The sequence below is a fragment of the Nansenia antarctica genome (assembly GCF_963989245.1).
Source record: "Nansenia antarctica genome assembly, chromosome: 18".
NCBI classification, from domain to species: domain Eukaryota; kingdom Metazoa; phylum Chordata; class Actinopteri; order Argentiniformes; family Microstomatidae; genus Nansenia; species Nansenia antarctica.
Window position 1 is genome coordinate 16,500,303 of NC_137691.1, and position 20,771 is coordinate 16,521,073.

At 48.4% G+C, this 20,771-nt stretch overlaps 1 protein-coding gene across 1 annotated transcript; it reads right to left on the reverse strand.

The window, feature by feature from the left end:
* Window positions 1-3,896: 3,896 nt before the first annotated feature.
* Window positions 3,897-4,754, reverse strand: LOC308173028 (polyadenylate-binding protein 1A-like; the record flags this gene model as incomplete). The annotated part of the gene is made up of 1 exon (XM_080547994.1): window positions 3,897-4,754. One exon carries the CDS (start codon window positions 4,752-4,754, stop codon window positions 3,897-3,899), a length of 858 nt encoding a protein of 285 aa, XP_080404120.1.
* Window positions 4,755-20,771: the final 16,017 nt, after the last annotated feature.

A 20,771-nucleotide genomic window follows, 5' to 3' on the forward strand; every position in this document is an offset into this window, starting at 1 on the left:
TGTCTCAGTGGTATCCTGGTGGAGATCTCCAACATACAACATACAGGCCATATTTAGTTATGTTAGAAAACTTCTCCTAACCCTAATATTTTAGCTTTGGATATTCTTGATAATAATCAAATGTGTGCTCTATGCAGAGGAATTGCAGGTCATTTAAATGATAACACTGTTGTTTACACTAGAACTGGTTCTAGAACCCCAGTTGTGTGGTCCTCGTTTGTTACATCATCACATTCTCAACTGTGTACCCATAGAAATCCTTGATGTTATATCTACATTTCTATATGCAAATAATGTTAACTACTCATTGTTACCTGAAGGGCTGTAGCTAGCAGTGTATGTTGTACAGAGTTTGGGTTGTTCACCCATGTTGGGGTTCAGGAGACCTTCGCTAGGAGATGTATTTGGTGCACTCTGAACCACATACAGTATGGAGTGAATAGATATTCGGAGGAGAAAAGTATTTTGCACATATTTACTATATATATCAGAAGCACTGTTTTCATTAAAGACCCTAAAGAAGCAATGCATTTCTTATGATAGATAGATAGATAGTTTATTAGTCACACGACCAAAGCCGGTGGAATTTGTTCTCGCTGCCTGCTCTGCGCTGACTCGGTCAATAATGTGTAGTGAATTAAATGACTAGTTAGTTAGTGAAATCAAACTCATATATCGCAAACATAATGGGCATTTTTATCTTGTGGCCATCCACAATTATATGAATTGATTTAAGAAACATAATGACTGATTGCGTTGATGTCAATATTGAAATTTTTTCAGAATAATAATGAGCAACTAGAAACTGTATGTGTATTGCATTATTTATGCTTTTCTGAATAACATTTTCGTATTCAGGTACATCCCTAGTTTCAAATCGTATTGTTTGTTCCCAGATCTATAAACACAGAGATGTTTTGATGTTTGATGACGGCTACAGAATAGCGATCCCTTTTCAATAATGTGTAGTAAATGAAATGACTAGTTAGTGAAATCAAAGTCCTATCTTGCAAACAGAATGGATTTTTTTTTATAGTGTATAACAAATGATTGAACGATTGTATACTGTATAATAAATGAGCCCACTGCACTTGAATAAAAGCTCTTACTTAGTTTTCCAAAATGAGATTAATCAAATAGAGGTAAACAAATCTTGCTGATCTCAAATGTTATTGTTTGGCCCAGATCTAGAAGCACAGAGATGTATTGGCCTCTGAAGATAGTTTGAGAATTGATCACAGTCAGTGGTATTTAATGACTTTCCAAATGACTTTCCAAAATGTACAATCCAAAATGCAGAGCTATCAAGTCTCTCTCTACAGGACCACACTGTTGATATTCTGATCACTGACACAGTAAAGGACACTCAGACATAGCAGAGTACATTTTGTTAATTTGGTAATGAAATAATTTATTAATACTGTAATATCAACAAATATAGCAAAAGCTGTTCTATGTTAAAAGATGTTTAAATGTTGTAGGAGTAGGTTTTAAATGTCTGGATTTCCATCCCTTGTCTTAGTCTCATTGAACTCAAGCTGGTCGGGGGTCAGACTTCTGTGCAGCCTCCTTAGCCCAGTGTGCCTGCAGCGCAGCGACCGCTGCATCCACCTTGGAGCTCAGGAACTCTGGAGCCTCCAGCATGTAGAGAAGTTCTTCGTTGTCCATCTCCAGCAGCATCCCTGTGACCTTGGCAGCTAGACTGGGGTGAGTTTCCTTGATAAGTTGGAAGAGATGCTCACCTGGAGGGATGGAGAATCAAACAAATCAGTAACAGTTATTATACAGTATAGCTAATGGGGGATCTAAAGATCGTAAAGTAGACTCACCCAGCAGCTGTTTCCGCTCCTCAGGAGGAGTGGCGGCCAGCATGGAGGCAGTCAGCGAAGCAGGCTGCTGCTGCTGCTGCATGGGGACCTGGGACCAGTGTGCCTGCAGCGCAGCGACCGCTGCATCCACCTTGGAGCTCAGGAACTCTGGAGCCTCCAGCATGTAGAGAAGTTCTTCGTTGTCCATCTCCAGCAGCATCCCTGTGACCTTGGCAGCTAGACTGGGGTGAGTTTCCTTGATAAGTTGGAAGAGATGCTCACCTGGAGGGATGGAGAATCAAACAAATCAGTAACAGTTATTATACAGTATAGCTAATGGGGGATCTAAAGATCGTAAAGTAGACTCACCCAGCAGCTGTTTCCGCTCCTCAGGAGGAGTGGCGGCCAGCATGGAGGCAGTCAGCGAAGCAGGCTGCTGCTGCTGCATGGGGACCTGGGACCAGTGTGCCTGCAGCGCAGCGACCGCTGCATCCACCTTGGAGCTCAGGAACTCTGGAGCCTCCAGCATGTAGAGAAGTTCTTCGTTGTCCATCTCCAGCAGCATCCCTGTGACCTTGGCAGCTAGACTGGGGTGAGTTTCCTTGATAAGTTGGAAGAGATGTTCACCTGGAGGGATGGAGAATCAAACAAATCAGTAACAGTTATTATACAGTATAGCTAATGGGGGATCTAAAGATCGTAAAGTAGACTCACCCAGCAGCTGTTTCCGCTCCTCAGGAGGAGTGGCGGCCAGCATGGAGGCAGTCAGCGAAGCAGGCTGCTGCTGCTGCATGGGGACCTGGGACCAGTGTGCCTGCAGCGCAGCGACCGCTGCATCCACCTTGGAGCTCAGGAACTCTGGAGCCTCCAGCATGTAGAGAAGTTCTTCGTTGTCCATCTCCAGCAGCATCCCTGTGACCTTGGCAGCTAGACTGGGGTGAGTTTCCTTGATAAGTTGGAAGAGATGCTCACCTGGAGGGATGGAGAATTAAACAAATCAGTAACAGTTATTATGCAGTATAGCTAATGGGGGATCTAAAGATCGTAAAGTAGACTCACCCAGCAGCTGTTTCCGCTCCTCAGGAGGAGTGGCGGCCAGCATGGAGGCAGTCAGCGAAGCAGGCTGCTGCTGCTGCATGGGGACCTGGGACCAGTGTGCCTGCAGCGCAGCGACCGCTGCATCCACCTTGGAGCTCAGGAACTCTGGAGCCTCCAGCATGTAGAGAAGTTCTTCGTTGTCCATCTCCAGCAGCATCCCTGTGACCTTGGCAGCTAGACTGGGGTGAGTTTCCTTGATAAGTTGGAAGAGATGCTCACCTGGAGGGATGGAGAATCAAACAAATCAGTAACAGTTATTATACAGTATAGCTAATGGGGGATCTAAAGATCGTAAAGTAGACTCACCCAGCAGCTGTTTCCGCTCCTCAGGAGGAGTGGCGGCCAGCATGGAGGCAGTCAGCGAAGCAGGCTGCTGCTGCTGCTGCATGGGGACCTGGAGCTGGGGAGGAGCCATGTGCTGCTGTGGGTAGTGAGCCATGATGTAGGAGGGCATGTTCTGGAAGTACTGAGGTTGCACACTCTGGGTGGCCCAGCCAGGAGGAGGTCTCAGTTGATCCAGCTGGTTGGTGAGGTAGTAGGTAGTACCACCACAGGTCTGGGGCTGTGGAACGGGAGCCATGACGTATCCAGACGGTGGAGCAGGCTGGTAGGGGTCGATGACTAGGTCGGGCATGCCGCAGGCACTGTACTCTTCTGTGATAAACGCCTGTTGGTGTGCTTGGCGGTCCTTCCTGCTCCAGGCCAGGGCCACATACAACGGCTTGTTGGCCACGACGCGGCCGTTCATCTCAGTCATGGCCTTGGTGGCGTCCTCGGGGGAGGAGAAGCGCACGAAGCCGAAGCCCTTGCTGCGTTGACCTTCCATCATCACCTTCGCACTGGTGATCGTTCCGAAGGAGGAGAACGCTCGGTGCAGACGCTCATCGTCCCATCCATCATCCAGGTTCTTCACGTACAGATTGACACCCTGGTAAGCGAAAAAACCTGTTTAGTGAGATGTTTTTCATACCTCAAATACATCAACAATAACTATGTGTAAATAGTATCAACTTCTGTGTTAGTATCAGAGAACTGGAGGCCACAAACCTGGTATCTGGTCATACGCTCATGCTTCATGTGTTCAAACCGGTGCTTCAGCGCGGTCTGGCGCTCTCTTCTCTTCTGGGCACGGCCCACGTAGACCTTTCTCCCGTCGATGTTCTGACCATTCATGTCGTCGACAGCCTTCTGGGCGTCCTCATGCCTTTCGAAGCAAACAAAACCGAAACCCCTGGACTGACCCTTGACATCAGTCATGACCCGGACTCTCTGGGTTGGTCCATATATTTCAAACTTTTCCTTCAGTTTTTGGTCATCCATATCCTTGCCATGGTTTTTTATGTACACATTGGTGAACTCTCTGGCCCTGGCTCCATGTTCAGCCTCTCGTTCTTTGTTAGATTTGAAGTGTCCAATAAACACTGGTTTGTCATTGAACAGCATGCCATTCAGCCTCTTAATGGCTCTCTCAGCAGCCTCCTGGCACTCATATTGCACATAGGCATGGCCTTTAGATTGGCCATTCTCATCACAAACCACCTTACAGGAAAGGACCTTTCCAAATGTAGAAAACGTGTCGTAGAGGGCCTGGCTGTCAATAGATTCCTCCAAGTTCTTGAGGAAAACATTGCCTACCCCACTCTTCCTCAGTGAAGGGTCAAGCTGAAACCACATGATGCGCATAGGTCTTCCTTGGAGGTAATCAAAGTTCATCGTTTCCAGAGCAAGCTCTGCATCAGCGTGCTGTTGAAAGTTGACATAGGCATACCCCAAGGATCGTTGGGTGATCTTGTCCCTGCACACTCGGATGGTAGTTGCACCTGCAGAGCTGAATTTCTCATCCAACATTGTCTCAGTGGTATCCTGGTGAAGATCTCCAACATACAACATACAGGCCATATTTAGTTATGTTAGAAAACTTCTCCTAACCCTAATATTTTAGCTTTGGATATTCTTGATAATAATCAAATGTGTGCTCTATGCAGAGGAATTGCAGGTCATTTAAATCATAACACTGTTGTTTACACTAGAACTGGTTCTAGAACCCCAGTTGTGTGGTCCTCGTTTGTTACATCATCACATTCTCAACTGTGTACCCATAGAAATCCTTGATGTTATATCTACATTTCTATATGCAAATAATGTTAACTACTCATTGTTACCTGAAGGGCTGTAGCTAGCAGTGTATGTTGTACAGAGTTTGGGTTGTTCACCCATGTTGGGGTTCAGGAGACCTTCGCTAGGAGATGTATTTGGTGCACTCTGAACCACATACAGTATGGAGTGAATAGATATTCGGAGGAGAAAAGTATTTTGCACATATTTACTATATATATCAGAAGCACTGTTTTCATCAAAGACCCTAAAGAAGCAATGCATTTCTTATGATAGATAGATAGATAGTTTATTAGTCACACGACCAAAGCCGGTGGAATTTGTTCTCGCTGCCTGCTCTGCGCTGACTCGGTCAATAATGTGTAGTGAATTAAATGACTAGTTAGTTAGTGAAATCAAACTCATATATCGCAAACATAATGGGCATTTTTATCTTGTGGCCATCCACAATTATATGAATTGATTTAAGAAACATAATGACTGATTGCGTTGATGTCAATATTGAAATTTTTTCAGAATAATAATGAGCAACTAGAAACTGTATGTGTATTGCATTATTTATGCTTTTCTGAATAACATTTTCGTATTCAGGTACATCCCTAGTTTCAAATCGTATTGTTTGTTCCCAGATCTATAAACACAGAGATGTTTTGATGTTTGATGACGGCTACAGAATAGCGATCCCTTTTCAATAATGTGTAGTAAATGAAATGACTAGTTAGTGAAATCAAAGTCCTATCTTGCAAACAGAATGGATTTTTTTTTAATAGTGTATAACAAATGATTGAACGATTGTATACTGTATAATAAATGAGCCCACTGCACTTGAATAAAAGCTCTTACTTAGTTTTCCAAAATGAGATTAATCAAATAGAGGTAAACACATCTTGCTGATCTCAAATGTTATTGTTTGGCCCAGATCTAGAAGCACAGAGATGTATTGGCCTCTGAAGATAGTTTGAGAATTGATCACAGTCAGCTGTATTTAATGACTTTCCAAATGACTTTCCAAAATGTACAATCTAAAATGCAGAGCTATCAAGTCTCTCTCTACAGGACCACACTGTTGATATTCTGATCACTGACACAGTAAAGGACACTCAGACATAGCAGAGTACATTTTGTTCATTTGGTAATGAAATAATTTATTAATACTGTAATATCAAAAAATATAGCAAAAGCTGTTCTATGTTAAAATATGTTTAAATGTTGTAGGAGTAGGTTTTAAATGTCTGGATTTCCATCCCTTGTCTTAGTCTCATTGAACTCAAGCTGGTCGGGGGTCAGACTTCTGTGCAGCCTCCTTAGCCCAGTGTGCCTGCAGCGCAGCGACCGCATCATCCACCTTGGAGCTCAGGAACTTTGGAGCCTCCAGCATGTAGAGAAGTTCTTCGTTGTCCATCTCCAGCAGCATCCCTGTGACCTTGGCAGCTAGACTGGGGTGAGTTTCCTTGATAAGTTGGAAGAGATGCTCACCTGGAGGGATGGAGAATCAAACAAATCAGTAACAGTTATTATACAGTATAGCTAATGGGGGATCTAAAGATCGTAAAGTAGACTCACCCAGCAGCTGTTTCCGCTCCTCAGGAGGAGTGGCGGCCAGCATGGAGGCAGTCAGCGAAGCAGGCTGCTGCTGCTGCTGCATGGGGACCTAGGACCAGTGTGCCTGCAGCGCAGCGACCGCTGCATCCACCTTGGAGCTCAGGAACTCTGCAGCCTCCAGCATGTAGAGAAGTTCTTCGTTGTCCATCTCCAGCAGCATCCCTGTGACCTTGGCAGCTAGACTGGGGTGAGTTTCCTTGATAAGTTGGAAGAGATGCTCACCTGGAGGGATGTAGAATCAAACAAATCAGTAACAGTTATTATACAGTATAGCTAATGGGGGATCTAAAGATCGTAAAGTAGACTCACCCAGCAGCTGTTTCCTCTCCTCAGGAGGAGTGGCGGCCAGCATGGAGGCAGTCAGCGAAGCAGGCTGCTGCTGCTGCTGCTGCATGGGGACCTGGAGCTGGGGAGGAGCCATGTGCTGCTGTGGGTAGTGAGGCATGATGTAGGAGGGCATGTTCTGGAAGTACTGAGGTTGCACACTCTGGGTGGCCCAGCCAGGAGGAGGTCTCAGTCGATCCAGCTGGTTGGTGAGGTAGTAATTAGTACCACCACAGGTCTGGGGCTGTGGAACGGGAGCCATGACGTATCCAGACGGTGGAGCAGGCTGGTAGGGGTCGATGACTAGGTCGGGCATGCCGCAGGCACTGTACTCTTCTGTGATAAACGCCTGTTGGTGTGCTTGGCGGTCCTTCCTGCTCCGGGCCAGGGCCACATACAACGGCTTGTTGGCCACGACGCGGCCGTTCATCTCAGTCATGGCCTTGGTGGCGTCCTCGGGGGAGGAGAAGCGCACGAAGCCGAAGCCCTTGCTGCGTTGACCTTCCATCATCACCTTCGCACTGGTGATCGTTCCGAAGGAGGAGAACGCTCGGTGCAGACGCTCATCGTCCCAGCCATCATCCAGGTTCTTCACGTACAGATTGACACCCTGGTAAGCGAAAAAACCTGTTTAGTGAGATGTTTTTCATACCTCAAATACATCAACAATAACTATGTGTAAATAGTATCAACTTCTGTGTTAGTATCAGAGAACTGGAGGCCACAAACCTGGTATCTGGTCATACGCTCATGCTTCATGTGTTCAAACCGGTGCTTCAGCGCGGTCTGGCGCTCTCTTCTCTTCTGGGCACGGCCCACGTAGACCTTTCTCCCGTCGATGTTCTGACCATTCATGTCGTCGACAGCCTTCTGGGCGTCCTCATGCCTTTCGAAGCAAACAAAACCGAAACCCCTGGACTGACCCTTGACATCAGTCATGACCCGGACTCTCTGGGTTGGTCCATATATTTCAAACTTTTCCTTCAGTTTTTGGTCATCCATATCCTTGCCATGGTTTTTTATGTACACATTGGTGAACTCTCTGGCCCTGGCTCCATGTTCAGCCTCTCGTTCTTTGTTAGATTTGAAGTGTCCAATAAACACTGGTTTGTCATTGAACAGCATGCCATTCAGCCTCTTAATGGCTCTCTCAGCAGCCTCCTGGCACTCATATTGCACATAGGCATGGCCTTTAGATTGGCCATTCTCATCACAAACCACCTTACAGGAAAGGACCTTTCCAAATGTAGAAAACGTGTCGTAGAGGGCCTGGCTGTCAATAGATTCCTCCAAGTTCTTGAGGAAAACATTGCCTACCCCACTCTTCGTCAGTGAAGGGTCAAGCTGAAACCACATGATGCGCATAGGTCTTCCTTGGAGGTAATCAAAGTTCATCGTTTCCAGAGCAAGCTCTGCATCAGCGTGCTGTTGAAAGTTGACATAGGCATACCCCAAGGATCGTTGGGTGATCTTGTCCCTGTACACTCAGATGGTAGTTGCACCTGCAGAGCTGAATTTCTCATCCAACATTGTCTCAGTGGTATCCTGGTGGAGATCTCCAACATACAACATACAGGCCATATTTAGTTATGTTAGAAAACTTCTCCTAACCCTAATATTTTAGCTTTGGATATTCTTGATAATAATCAAATGTGTGCTCTATGCAGAGGAATTGCAGGTCATTTAAATGATAACACTGTTGTTTACACTAGAACTGGTTCTAGAACCCCAGTTGTGTGGTCCTCGTTTGTTACATCATCACATTCTCAACTGTGTACCCATAGAAATCCTTGATGTTATATCTACATTTCTATATGCAAATAATGTTAACTACTCATTGTTACCTGAAGGGCTGTAGCTAGCAGTGTATGTTGTACAGAGTTTGGGTTGTTCACCCATGTTGGGGTTCAGGAGACCTTCGCTAGGAGATGTATTTGGTGCACTCTGAACCACATACAGTATGGAGTGAATAGATATTCGGAGGAGAAAAGTATTTTGCACATATTTACTATATATATCAGAAGCACTGTTTTCATTAAAGACCCTAAAGAAGCAATGCATTTCTTATGATAGATAGATAGATAGTTTATTAGTCACACGACCAAAGCCGGTGGAATTTGTTCTCGCTGCCTGCTCTGCGCTGACTCGGTCAATAATGTGTAGTGAATTAAATGACTAGTTAGTTAGTGAAATCAAACTCATATATCGCAAACATAATGGGCATTTTTATCTTGTGGCCATCCACAATTATATGAATTGATTTAAGAAACATAATGACTGATTGCGTTGATGTCAATATTGAATTTTTTTCAGAATAATAATGAGCAACTAGAAACTGTATGTGTATTGCATTATTTATGCTTTTCTGAATAACATTTTCGTATTCAGGTACATCCCTAGTTTCAAATCGTATTGTTTGTTCCCAGATCTATAAACACAGAGATGTTTTGATGTTTGATGACGGCTACAGAATAGCGATCCCTTTTCAATAATGTGTAGTAAATGAAATGACTAGTTAGTGAAATCAAAGTCCTATCTTGCAAACAGAATGGATTTTTTTTTATAGTGTATAACAAATGATTGAACGATTGTATACTGTATAATAAATGAGCCCACTGCACTTGAATAAAAGCTCTTACTTAGTTTTCCAAAATGAGATTAATCAAATAGAGGTAAACAAATCTTGCTGATCTCAAATGTTATTGTTTGGCCCAGATCTAGAAGCACAGAGATGTATTGGCCTCTGAAGATAGTTTGAGAATTGATCACAGTCAGCGGTATTTAATGACTTTCCAAATGACTTTCCAAAATGTACAATCCAAAATGCAGAGCTATCAAGTCTCTCTCTACAGGACCACACTGTTGATATTCTGATCACTGACACAGTAAAGGACACTCAGACATAGCAGAGTACATTTTGTTCATTTGGTAATGAAATAATTTATTAATACTGTAATATCAAAAAATATAGCAAAAGCTGTTCTATGTTAAAAGATGTTTAAATGTTGTAGGAGTAGGTTTTAAATGTCTGGATTTCCATCCCTTGTCTTAGTCTCATTGAACTCAAGCTGGTCGGGGGTCAGACTTCTGTGCAGCCTCCTTAGCCCAGTGTGCCTGCAGCGCAGCGACCGCTGCATCCACCTTGGAGCTCAGGAACTCTGGAGCCTCCAGCATGTAGAGAAGTTCTTCGTTGTCCATCTCCAGCAGCATCCCTGTGACCTTGGCAGCTAGACTGGGGTGAGTTTCCTTGATAAGTTGGAAGAGATGCTCACCTGGAGGGATGGAGAATCAAACAAATCAGTAACAGTTATTATACAGTATAGCTAATGGGGGATCTAAAGATCGTAAAGTAGACTCACCCAGCAGCTGTTTCCGCTCCTCAGGAGGAGTGGCGGCCAGCATGGAGGCAGTCAGCGAAGCAGGCTGCTGCTGCTGCTGCATGGGGACCTGGGACCAGTGTGCCTGCAGCGCAGCGACCGCTGCATCCACCTTGGAGCTCAGGAACTCTGGAGCCTCCAGCATGTAGAGAAGTTCTTCGTTGTCCATCTCCAGCAGCATCCCTGTGACCTTGGCAGCTAGACTGGGGTGAGTTTCCTTGATAAGTTGGAAGAGATGCTCACCTGGAGGGATGGAGAATCAAACAAATCAGTAACACTTATTATACAGTATAGCTAATGGGGGATCTAAAGATCGTAAAGTAGACTCACCCAGCAGCTGTTTCCGCTCCTCAGGAGGAGTGGCGGCCAGCATGGAGGCAGTCAGCGAAGCAGGCTGCTGCTGCTGCATGGGGACCTGGGACCAGTGTGCCTGCAGCGCAGCGACCGCTGCATCCACCTTGGAGCTCAGGAACTCTGGAGCCTCCAGCATGTAGAGAAGTTCTTCGTTGTCCATCTCCAGCAGCATCCCTGTGACCTTGGCAGCTAGACTGGGGTGAGTTTCCTTGATAAGTTGGAAGAGATGCTCACCTGGAGGGATGGAGAATTAAACAAATCAGTAACAGTTATTATACAGTATAGCTAATGGGGGATCTAAAGATCGTAAAGTAGACTCACCCAGCAGCTGTTTCCGCTCCTCAGGAGGAGTGGCGGCCAGCATGGAGGCAGTCAGCGAAGCAGGCTGCTGCTGCTGCATGGGGACCTGGAGCTGGGGAGGAGCCATGTGCTGCTGTGGGGAGTGAGGCATGATGTAGGAGGGCATGTTCTGGAAGTACTGAGGTTGCACACTCTGGGTGGCCCAGCCAGGAGGAGGTCTCAGTTGATCCAGCTGGTTGGTGAGGTAGTAGGTAGTACCACCACAGGTCTGGGGCTGTGGAACGGGAGCCATGATGTATCCAGACGGTGGAGCAGGCTGGTAGGGGTCGATGACTAGGTCGGGCATGCCGCAGACACTGTACTCTTCTGTGATAAACGCCTGTTGGTGTGCTTGGCGGTCCTTCCTGCTCCGGGCCAGGGCCACATACAACGGCTTGTTGGCCACGACGCGGCCGTTCATCTCAGTCATGGCCTTAGTGGCGTCCTCGGGGGAGGAGAAGCACACGAAGCCGAAGCCCTTGCTGCGTTGACCTTCCATCATCACCTTCGCAGTGGTGATCGTTCCGAAGGAGGAGAACGCTCGGTGCAGACGCTCATCGTCCCAGCCATCATCCAGGTTCTTCACGTACAGATTGACACCCTGGTAAGCGAAAAAACCTGTTTAGTGAGATGTTTTTCATACCTCAAATACATCAACAATAACTATGTGTAAATAGTATCAACTTCTGTGTTAGTATCAGAGAACTGGAGGCCACAAACCTGGTATCTGGTCATACGCTCATGCTTCATGTGTTCAAACCGGTGCTTCAGCGCGGTCTGGCGCTCTCTTCTCTTCTGGGCACGGCCCACGTAGACCTTTCTCCCGTCGATGTTCTGACCATTCATGTCGTCGACAGCCTTCTGGGCGTCCTCATGCCTTTCGAAGCAAACAAAACCGAAACCCCTGGACTGACCCTTGACATCAGTCATGACCCGGACTCTCAGGGTTGGTCCATATATTTCAAACTTTTCCTTCAGTTTTTGGTCATCCATATCCTTGCCATGGTTTTTTATGTACACATTGGTGAACTCTCTGGCCCTGGCTCCATGTTCAGCCTCTCGTTCTTTGTTAGATTTGAAGTGTCCAATAAACACTGGTTTGTCATTGAACAGCATGCCATTCAGCCTCTTAATGGCTCTCTCAGCAGCCTCCTGGCACTCATATTGCACATAGGCATGGCCTTTAGATTGGCCATTCTCATCACAAACCACCTTACAGGAAAGGACCTTTCCAAATGTAGAAAACATGTCGTAGAGGGCTTGGCTGTCAATAGATTCCTCCAAGTTCTTGAGGAAAACATTGCCTACCCCACTCTTCCTCAGTGAAGGGTCAAGCTGAAACCACATGATGCGCATAGGTCTTCCTTGGAGGTCATCAAAGTTCATCGTTTCCAGAGCAAGCTCTGCATCAGCGTGCTGTTGAAAGTTGACATAGGCATACCCCAAGGATCGTTGGGTGATCTTGTCCCTGCACACTCGGATGGTAGTTGCACCTGCAGAGCTGAATTTCTCATCCAACATTGTCTCAGTGGTATCCTGGTGGAGATCTCCAACATACAACATACAGGCCATATTTAGTTATGTTAGAAAACTTCTCCTAACCCTAATATTTTAGCTTTGGATATTCTTGATAATAATCAAATGTGTGCTCTATGCAGAGGAATTGCAGGTCATTTAAATCATAACACTGTTGTTTACACTAGAACTGGTTCTAGAACCCCAGTTGTGTGGTCCTCGTTTGTTACATCATCACATTCTCAACTGTGTACCCATAGAAATCCTTGATGTTATATATACATTTCTATATGCAAATAATGTTAACTACTCATTGTTACTTGAAGGGTTGTAGCTAGCTGTTACAAGGGGGGTCAGCGAAGAGGACTCCCTATCGCCTCTACTGGTCTAAGAGCGACAGTGCTCCAGCCCTGGACTAATTATCTGTTGATTGTTGTCACCTGTGAGTGTTTGTCTGTGTATATAGGTGTGTCCCATTTCCTTGTTCCCTTGTCAGTCGATCACTTGTGTTACCCCGTTTGGAATGCTTCAGTATCCTGTGTATGTATTACCACTTCATGTATCCGTTACCCGGAACGTAATTTGAACTTTGACTTTGTTTGCTGGTTTGCAACCTTGTACCTCCTTTGGAGCCCTTTGCTCAAACTTTAGTTTTCGTGCACTTTATTATTGACCGCAGTGCCTTAGTTTTTATTACCTACGTGCTGAGCCCTACTGCTCCCCTTTTGTTGTTCCGTCTTAGAGTTTATGTTTGTACCTGCGAATCATACGTCTCAGTAAAGAGAATCTTTATTTTACTATATCTCCGTCTCATTCTTTACTTACACCGCACCTGGATCCGACACTATTGTATACATGCAGAACTTATAGAGAAACGTAACAGATCGACTGACCACTATGGATCCAGCGGATGTAGTGCACCTTCGCACCGTACTGGCCACCCAAGGTGCCATGCTGACCCAGCATGAACGTCTCCTCAGTGAGATGAGTGAACATCTCCGCCAGCTGTCCCTCACCGTCCAGAGCCTGGTGGACCGCCAGGACAACGCTGAACTGGTTGCCGCCGCAGCCAACGCCGCAGCAGCCCTACCTCCACTACTGGTCCCTACACCTCCGCCTACACCTCGTGAACCTCGCCTTCCACCTCCAGAGAGGTACGACGGACGTCCAGAGGGCTGCCGAGAGTTCATCACACAGTGCACTTTAGTCTTCAACCTACAGCCGACCTCCTTTCCCACCGAGCAGTCCCAGGTGGCCTATATCACCACTCTGCTAACGGGACGTGCCCTGTCCTGGGCGACGGCAGAGTGGGAGAGGGGGACGGCGATATGTGCCAGTTCCCAGCTCTTCATAGCAGAGCTGCGGAAAGTCTTCGATCACACCCGGGCACTCTCTACCTACGAGGCAGGCAGGAGACTCACCGCCTGTCGACAGGGTCATCGCACGGTGGCGGACTATTCCGTGGAGTTCCGCACCCTGGCCAGAGAGACCGGGTGGGAGGAGCGCGCTGTGGTCGTCCTGTATGCTCAGGGGCTCTCGGAGGTCATGAAGGACGAGTTGTCCTTCCGAGAGCTGCCTGAGCAGCTGGACGACTTAGTCGACCTCTCTCGGCGGGTGGATAATAGACGCCGGGAGCGGGACCGCGAGAGAGGCTCGGCTAGGGGCGCGCCCTCCCACCTAACGCCGGGTGTGAAACCACCCAGTGGCTTCATGGAGGAGGAACCCACCTACGATGAGCCCATGCAGTTAGGAGCGGCACGCCTTTCTCAGACCGAGCGACAGCGGCGTCAGAGAGAGGGGCCCTGTCTGTATTGCGGGCGGGCTGGACACCTAGTCGCTACGTGCCCGGAGAAGCCGAGGGCTCGCTAATGTCGGGAGGGGCATTGGTGAGCCATGAGTCACCTTCCGCAATGGGCGATCACCGGACTTTTTGGGGGGTAACGTTAGAGGGGGGACGCCGCATACGACGGGTGTGGGCGTTGGTGGACTCGGGGGCGGCGGGGAACCTTATGGACACGGGCTTAGCCCACGAGTGGGGACTAGCTCTAAAGGACCTTCCCGTTCCATTACCGGTCCGCGCCCTGGACGGCCGGCCTCTGGGGACCGGCTTCATTACCCAGTGCACCCCACCTATTCGTATCCAGGTGGAGCAAGAACAGTGGGAGCTCATCCAGTTTTTTATTATTGAGTCTCCCGACTGTCCTCTGGTCCTGGGGCACCCCTGGCTGGCGGTGCACAACCACAACATTAACTGGTCCACGGGGCGAATCACCAACCCTCCCAGAACCCCACTCCATTTCCCAGTCTCGTTGCCAACCCCATTCCCAGTCCCTTCCCACTCCCTAGCTACAGCCCCTAGACCCTTTTCCACGCTAGCGGCGGGGTCTACAGACATTCCAGTGACTCCGGCCGTAGTGGGCGTTCCCCAGGTCTATTGGGATCTGGGGGAGGTTTTTAGCAAGCAGCGGGCTAGGGAACTTCCCCCCCACAGGACTTACGACTGTGCCATCGACCTCCTGCCCGGCACCACGCCCCCTCGGGGGAGATTGTTCTCCCTCTCCGGTCCTGAGACCCTGGCCATGAAGGAGTACATCGACTCCGCACAGATACCCCCTTCCGTTGATGACGACGGCCTTTGAGTCCTTGCAGGGGGCCCGGGTCTTCACTAAGCTGGACTTACGAAACGCGTACAACTTAGTGAGGATCCGGGAGGGGGACGAGTGGAAAACAGCCTTTAACACCCCCAGAGGACATTACGAGTACTTGGTAATGCCGTTCGGCCTTGCCAACGCGCCGGCGGTATTTCAAGCGCTTGTTAACGATGTCCTACGAGACCTCCTCGACCACTCGGTGTTCGTCTACCTCGACGACATCTTAATTTTTTCCAAGGACCTAGCCCAACACCGAATACATGTGCGGCAGGTGCTCGAACGCCTTCTCCATCACAAACTTTTTGTCAAAGTAGAAAAGTGCGAGTTCCATGTGGACACTGTCTCCTTTCTGGGCTTCGTGGTGGACAAGGGGAATTTACTCATGGATCCCGGAAAGGTCAGTGCGGTGTTGGACTGGCCCCGACCCTCCTCTCTCAAGCAATTACAACGCTTTTTGGGTTTCGCAAACTTTTATAGGAGGTTCATTCGCGGGTTTAGCGCCTTAGCGGCCCCGTTGACAGCCCTCACCCAGACTAGCCTACGCTCCTTTTTTTGGTCCCCGGAGGCGAACACCGCTTTCACGGCATTAAAACAGCGCTTCACCTCAGCGCCCATCCTGGTGCACCCGGACCCGTCCCTACCCTTTGTTGTGGAGGTGGATGCCTCGGACATTGTGGTAGGGGCGGTTTTGTCACAGCGCTGCGCCAAGGACAATAAGACTCACCCCTGTGCCTTTTTTTCTCGCAGGCTGTCCGCGCCGGAGCGCAACTACGACGTGGGGAACCGCGAGTTGCTGGCCATCAAACTCGCGCTGGAGGAATGGAGGCACTGGTTGGAGGGGGCCGCGCACCCTTTTATAGTTTGGACGGACCACAAGAACCTGGCCTATATCCAGGGGGCCAAACGCCTCAACTCCCGACAGGCCAGGTGGGCGTTATTCTTCACCAGGTTCCAGTTCACGATCTCCTATCGACCGGGCTCTAAGAACACCAAGCCCGATGCACTGTCGAGGCAGTTCGATCCTGTGGACCTGGTGGAGAGTATGGATTCGATCGTCCCCACTGGCCTGGTCGTCGCCCCCGTGTCCTGGGGAATCGACAGGGTAGTGAGGACAGCGCTGAGGCGGGAGCCTGACCCGGGCGGGGGTCCGCCGGGGAGGCTTTACGTTCCGAGGACTGCGCGCGCACGACTGCTGCAGTGGGCGCACGCCTCCTCCCTCACCAGTCACCCAGGGGCCACCAGGACATTGGACTTCATACGAAGGAGGTTCTGGTGGCCCACAGCGGAGGGGGACACGCGTGCGTTTTTTGGCAGCCTGTGCCCTATGCGCGAGCAGTAAAGCCTCCCGGCAACGGCCGCCGGGACTCCTACACCCCCTGTCCATCCCCAAACGTCCCTGGTCGCACATAGCCCTAGATTTTATATCGGGTCTACCCCCATCTGATGGGTTCACTGCCATACTCGTGGTGGTAGACCGATTCTCTAAGGCGGCGCACTTCATCCCCCTCCCCAAACTCCCCACGGCCCAAGAGACGGCGGAGCTAGTAGTCCAGCATGTCTTCCGGGTGCACGGACTACCCCTGGACATGGTATCCGACCGGGGTCCTCAATTCGCCTCCAGGTTCTGGAAGGCATTCGCCACCAGCCTTGGCGCCTCCGTCAGCCTCTCCTCCGGGTTCCACCCCCAATCCAATGGGCAGACGGAGCGCGTCAACCAGGACCTGGAGGGGGTCTTGAGGTGCTACGTCTCCAGCAATCCGGCGACATGGAACCGGCGGCTGGCGTGGGCTGAATACACGAACGACACTATTGTATACATGCAGAACTTATAGAGAAACGTAACAGCTAGCAGTGTATGTTGTACAGAGTTTGGGTTGTTCACCCATGTTGGGGATCAGGAGACCTTCGCTAGGAGATGTATTTGGTGCACTCTGAACCACATACAGTATGGAGTGAATAGATATTCGGAGGAGAAAAGTATTTTGCACATATTTACTATATATATCAGAAGCACTGTTTTCATCAAAGACCCTAAAGAAGCAATGCATTTCTTATGATAGATAGATAGATAGTTTATTAGTCACACGACCAAAGCCGGTGGAATTTGTTCTCGCTGCCTGCTCTGCGCTGACTCGGTCAATAATGTGTAGTGAATTAAATGACTAGTTAGTTAGTGAAATCAAACTCATATATCGCAAACATAATGGGCATTTTTATCTTGTGGCCATCCACAATTATATGAATTGATTTAAGAAACATAATGACTGATTGCGTTGATGTCAATATTGACATTTTTTCAGAATAATAATGAGCAACTAGAAACTGTATGTGTATTGCATTATTTATGCTTTTCTGAATAACATTTTCGTATTCAGGTACATCCCTAGTTTCAAATCGTATTGTTTGTTCCCAGATCTATAAACACAGAGATGTTTTGATGTTTGATGACGGCTACAGAATAGCGATCCCTTTTCAATAATGTGTAGTAAATGAAATGACTAGTTAGTGAAAACAAAGTCCTATCTTGCAAACAGAATGGATTTTTTTTTATAGTGTATAACAAATGATTGAACGATTGTATACTGTATAATAAATGAGCCCACTGCACTTGAATAAAAGCTCTTACTTAGTTTTCCAAAATGAGATTAATCAAATAGAGGTAAACAAATCTTGCTGATCTCAAATGTTATTGTTTGGCCCAGATCTAGAAGCACAGAGATGTCTTGGCCTCTGAAGATAGTTTGAGAATTGATCACAGTCAGCGGTATTTAATGACTTTCCAAATGACTTTCCAAAATGTACAATCCAAAATACAGAGCTATCAAGTCTCTCTCTACAGGACCACACTGTTGATATTCTGATCACTGACACAGTAAAGGACACTCAGACATAGCAGAGTACATTTTGTTCATTTGGTAATGAAATAATTTATTAATACTGTAATATCAAAAAATATAGCAAAAGCTGTTCTATGTTAAAAGATTTTTAAATGTTGTAGGAGTAGGTTTTAAATGTCTGGATTTCCATCCCTTGTCTTAGTCTCATTGAACTCAAGCTGGTCGGGGGTCAGACTTCTGTGCAGCCTCCTTAGCCCAGTGTGCCTGCAGCGCAGCGACCGCATCATCCACCTTGGAGCTCAGGAACTCTGGAGCCTCCAGCATGTAGAGAAGTTCTTCGTTGTCCATCTCCAGCAGCATCCCTGTGACCTTGGCAGCTAGACTGGGGTGAGTTTCCTTGATAAGTTGGAAGAGATGCTCACCTGGAGGGATGGAGAATCAAACAAATCAGTAACAGTTATTATACAGTATAGCTAATGGGGGATCTAAAGATCGTAAAGTAGACTCACCCAGCAGCTGTTTCCGCTCCTCAGGAGGAGTGGCGGCCAGCATGGAGGCAGTCAGCGAAGCAGGCTGCTGCTGCTGCATGGGGACCTGGGACCAGTGTGCCTGCAGCGCAGCGACCGCTGCATCCACCTTGGAGCTCAGGAACTCTGGAGCCTCCAGCATGTAGAGAAGTTCTTCGTTGTCCATCTCCAGCAGCATCCCTGTGACCTTGGCAGCTAGACAGGGGTGAGTTTCCTTGATAAGTTGGAAGAGATGCTCACCTGGAGGGATGGAGAATCAAACAAATCAGTAACAGTTATTATACAGTATAGCTAATGGGGGATCTAAAGATCGTAAAGTAGACTCACCCAGCAGCTATTTCCGCTCCTCAGGAGGAGTGGCGGCCAGCATGGAGGCAGTCAGCGAAGCAGGCTGCTGCTGCTGCATGGGGACCTGGGACCAGTGTGCCTGCAGCGCAGCGACCACTGCATCCACCTTGGAGCTCAGGAACTCTGGAGCCTCCAGCATGTAGAGAAGTTCTTCGTTGTCCATCTCCAGCAGCATCCCTGTGACCTTGGCAGCTAGACTGGGGTGAGTTTCCTTGATAAGTTGGAAGAGATGCTCACCTGGAGGGATGGAGAATCAAACAAATCAGTAACAGTTATTATACAGTATAGCTAATGGGGGATCTAAAGATCGTAAAGTTGACTCACCCAGCAGCTGTTTCCGCTCCTCAGGAGGAGTGGCGGCCAGCATGGAGGCAGTCAGCGAAGCAGGCTGCTGCTGCTGCTGCATGGGGACCTGGGACCAGTGTGCCTGCAGCGCAGCGACCGCTGCATCCACCTTGGAGCTCAGGAACTCTGGAGCCTCCAGCATGTAGAGAAGTTCTTCGTTGTCCATCTCCAGCAGCATCCCTGTGACCTTGGCAGCTAGACTGGGGTGAGTTTCCTTGATAAGTTGGAAGAGATGCTCACCTGGAGGGATGGAGAATCAAACAAATCAGTAACAGTTATTATACAGTATAGCTAATGGGGGATCTAAAGATCGTAAAGTAGACTCACCCAGCAGCTGTTTCCGCTCCTCAGGAGGAGTGGCGGCCAGCATGGAGGCAGTCAGCGAAGCAGGCTGCTGCTGCTGCTGCATGGGGACCTGGAGCTGGGGAGGAGCCATGTGCTGCTGTGGGTAGTGAGGCATGATGTAGGAGGGCATGTTCTGGAAGTACTGAGGTTGCACACTCTGGGTGGCCCAGCCAGGAGGAGGTCTCAGTTGATCCAGCTGGTTGGTGAGGTAGTAGGTAGTACCACCACAGGTCTGGGGCTGTGGAACGGGAGCCATGACGTATCCAGACGGTGGAGCAGGCTGGTAGGGGTCGATGACTAGGTCGGGCATGCCGCAGACACTGTACTCTTCTGTGATGAACGCCTGTTGGTGTGCTTGGCGGTCCTTCCTGCTCCGGGCCAGGGCCACATACAACGGCTTGTTGGCCACGACGCGGCCGTTCATCTCAGTCATGGCCTTGGTGGCGTCCTCGGGGGAGGAGAAGCGCACGAAGCCGAAGCCCTTGCTGCGTTGACCTTCCATCATCACCTTCGCACTGGTGATCGTTCCGAAGGAGGAGAACGCTCGGTGCAGACGCTCATCGTCCCAGCCATCATCCAGGTTCTTCACGTACAGATTGACACCCTGGTAAGCGAAAAAACCTGTTTAGTGAGATGTTTTTCATACCTCAAATACATCAACAATAACTATGTGTAAATAGTATCAACTTCTGTGTTAGTATCAGAGAACTGGAGGCCACAAACCTGGTATCTGGTCATACGCTCATGCTTCATGTGTTCAAACCGGTGCTTCAGCGCGGTCTGGCGCTCTCTTCTCTTCTGGGCACGGCCCACGTAGACCTTTCTCCCGTCGATGTTCTGACCATTCATGTCGTCGACAGCCTTCTGGGCGTCCTCATGCCTTTCGAAGCAAACAAAACCGAAACCCCTGGACTGACCCTTGACATCAGTCATGACCCGGACTCTCAGGGTTGGTCCATATATTTCAAACTTTTCCTTCATTTTTTGGTCATCCATATCCTTGCCATGGTTTTTTATGTACACATTGGTGAACTCTCTGGCCCTGGCTCCATGTTCAGCCTCTCGTTCTTTGTTAGATTTGAAGTGTCCAATAAACACTGGTTTGTCATTGAACAGCATGCCATTCAGCCTCTTAATGGCTCTCTCAGCAGCCTCCTGGCACTCATATTGCACATAGGCATGGCCT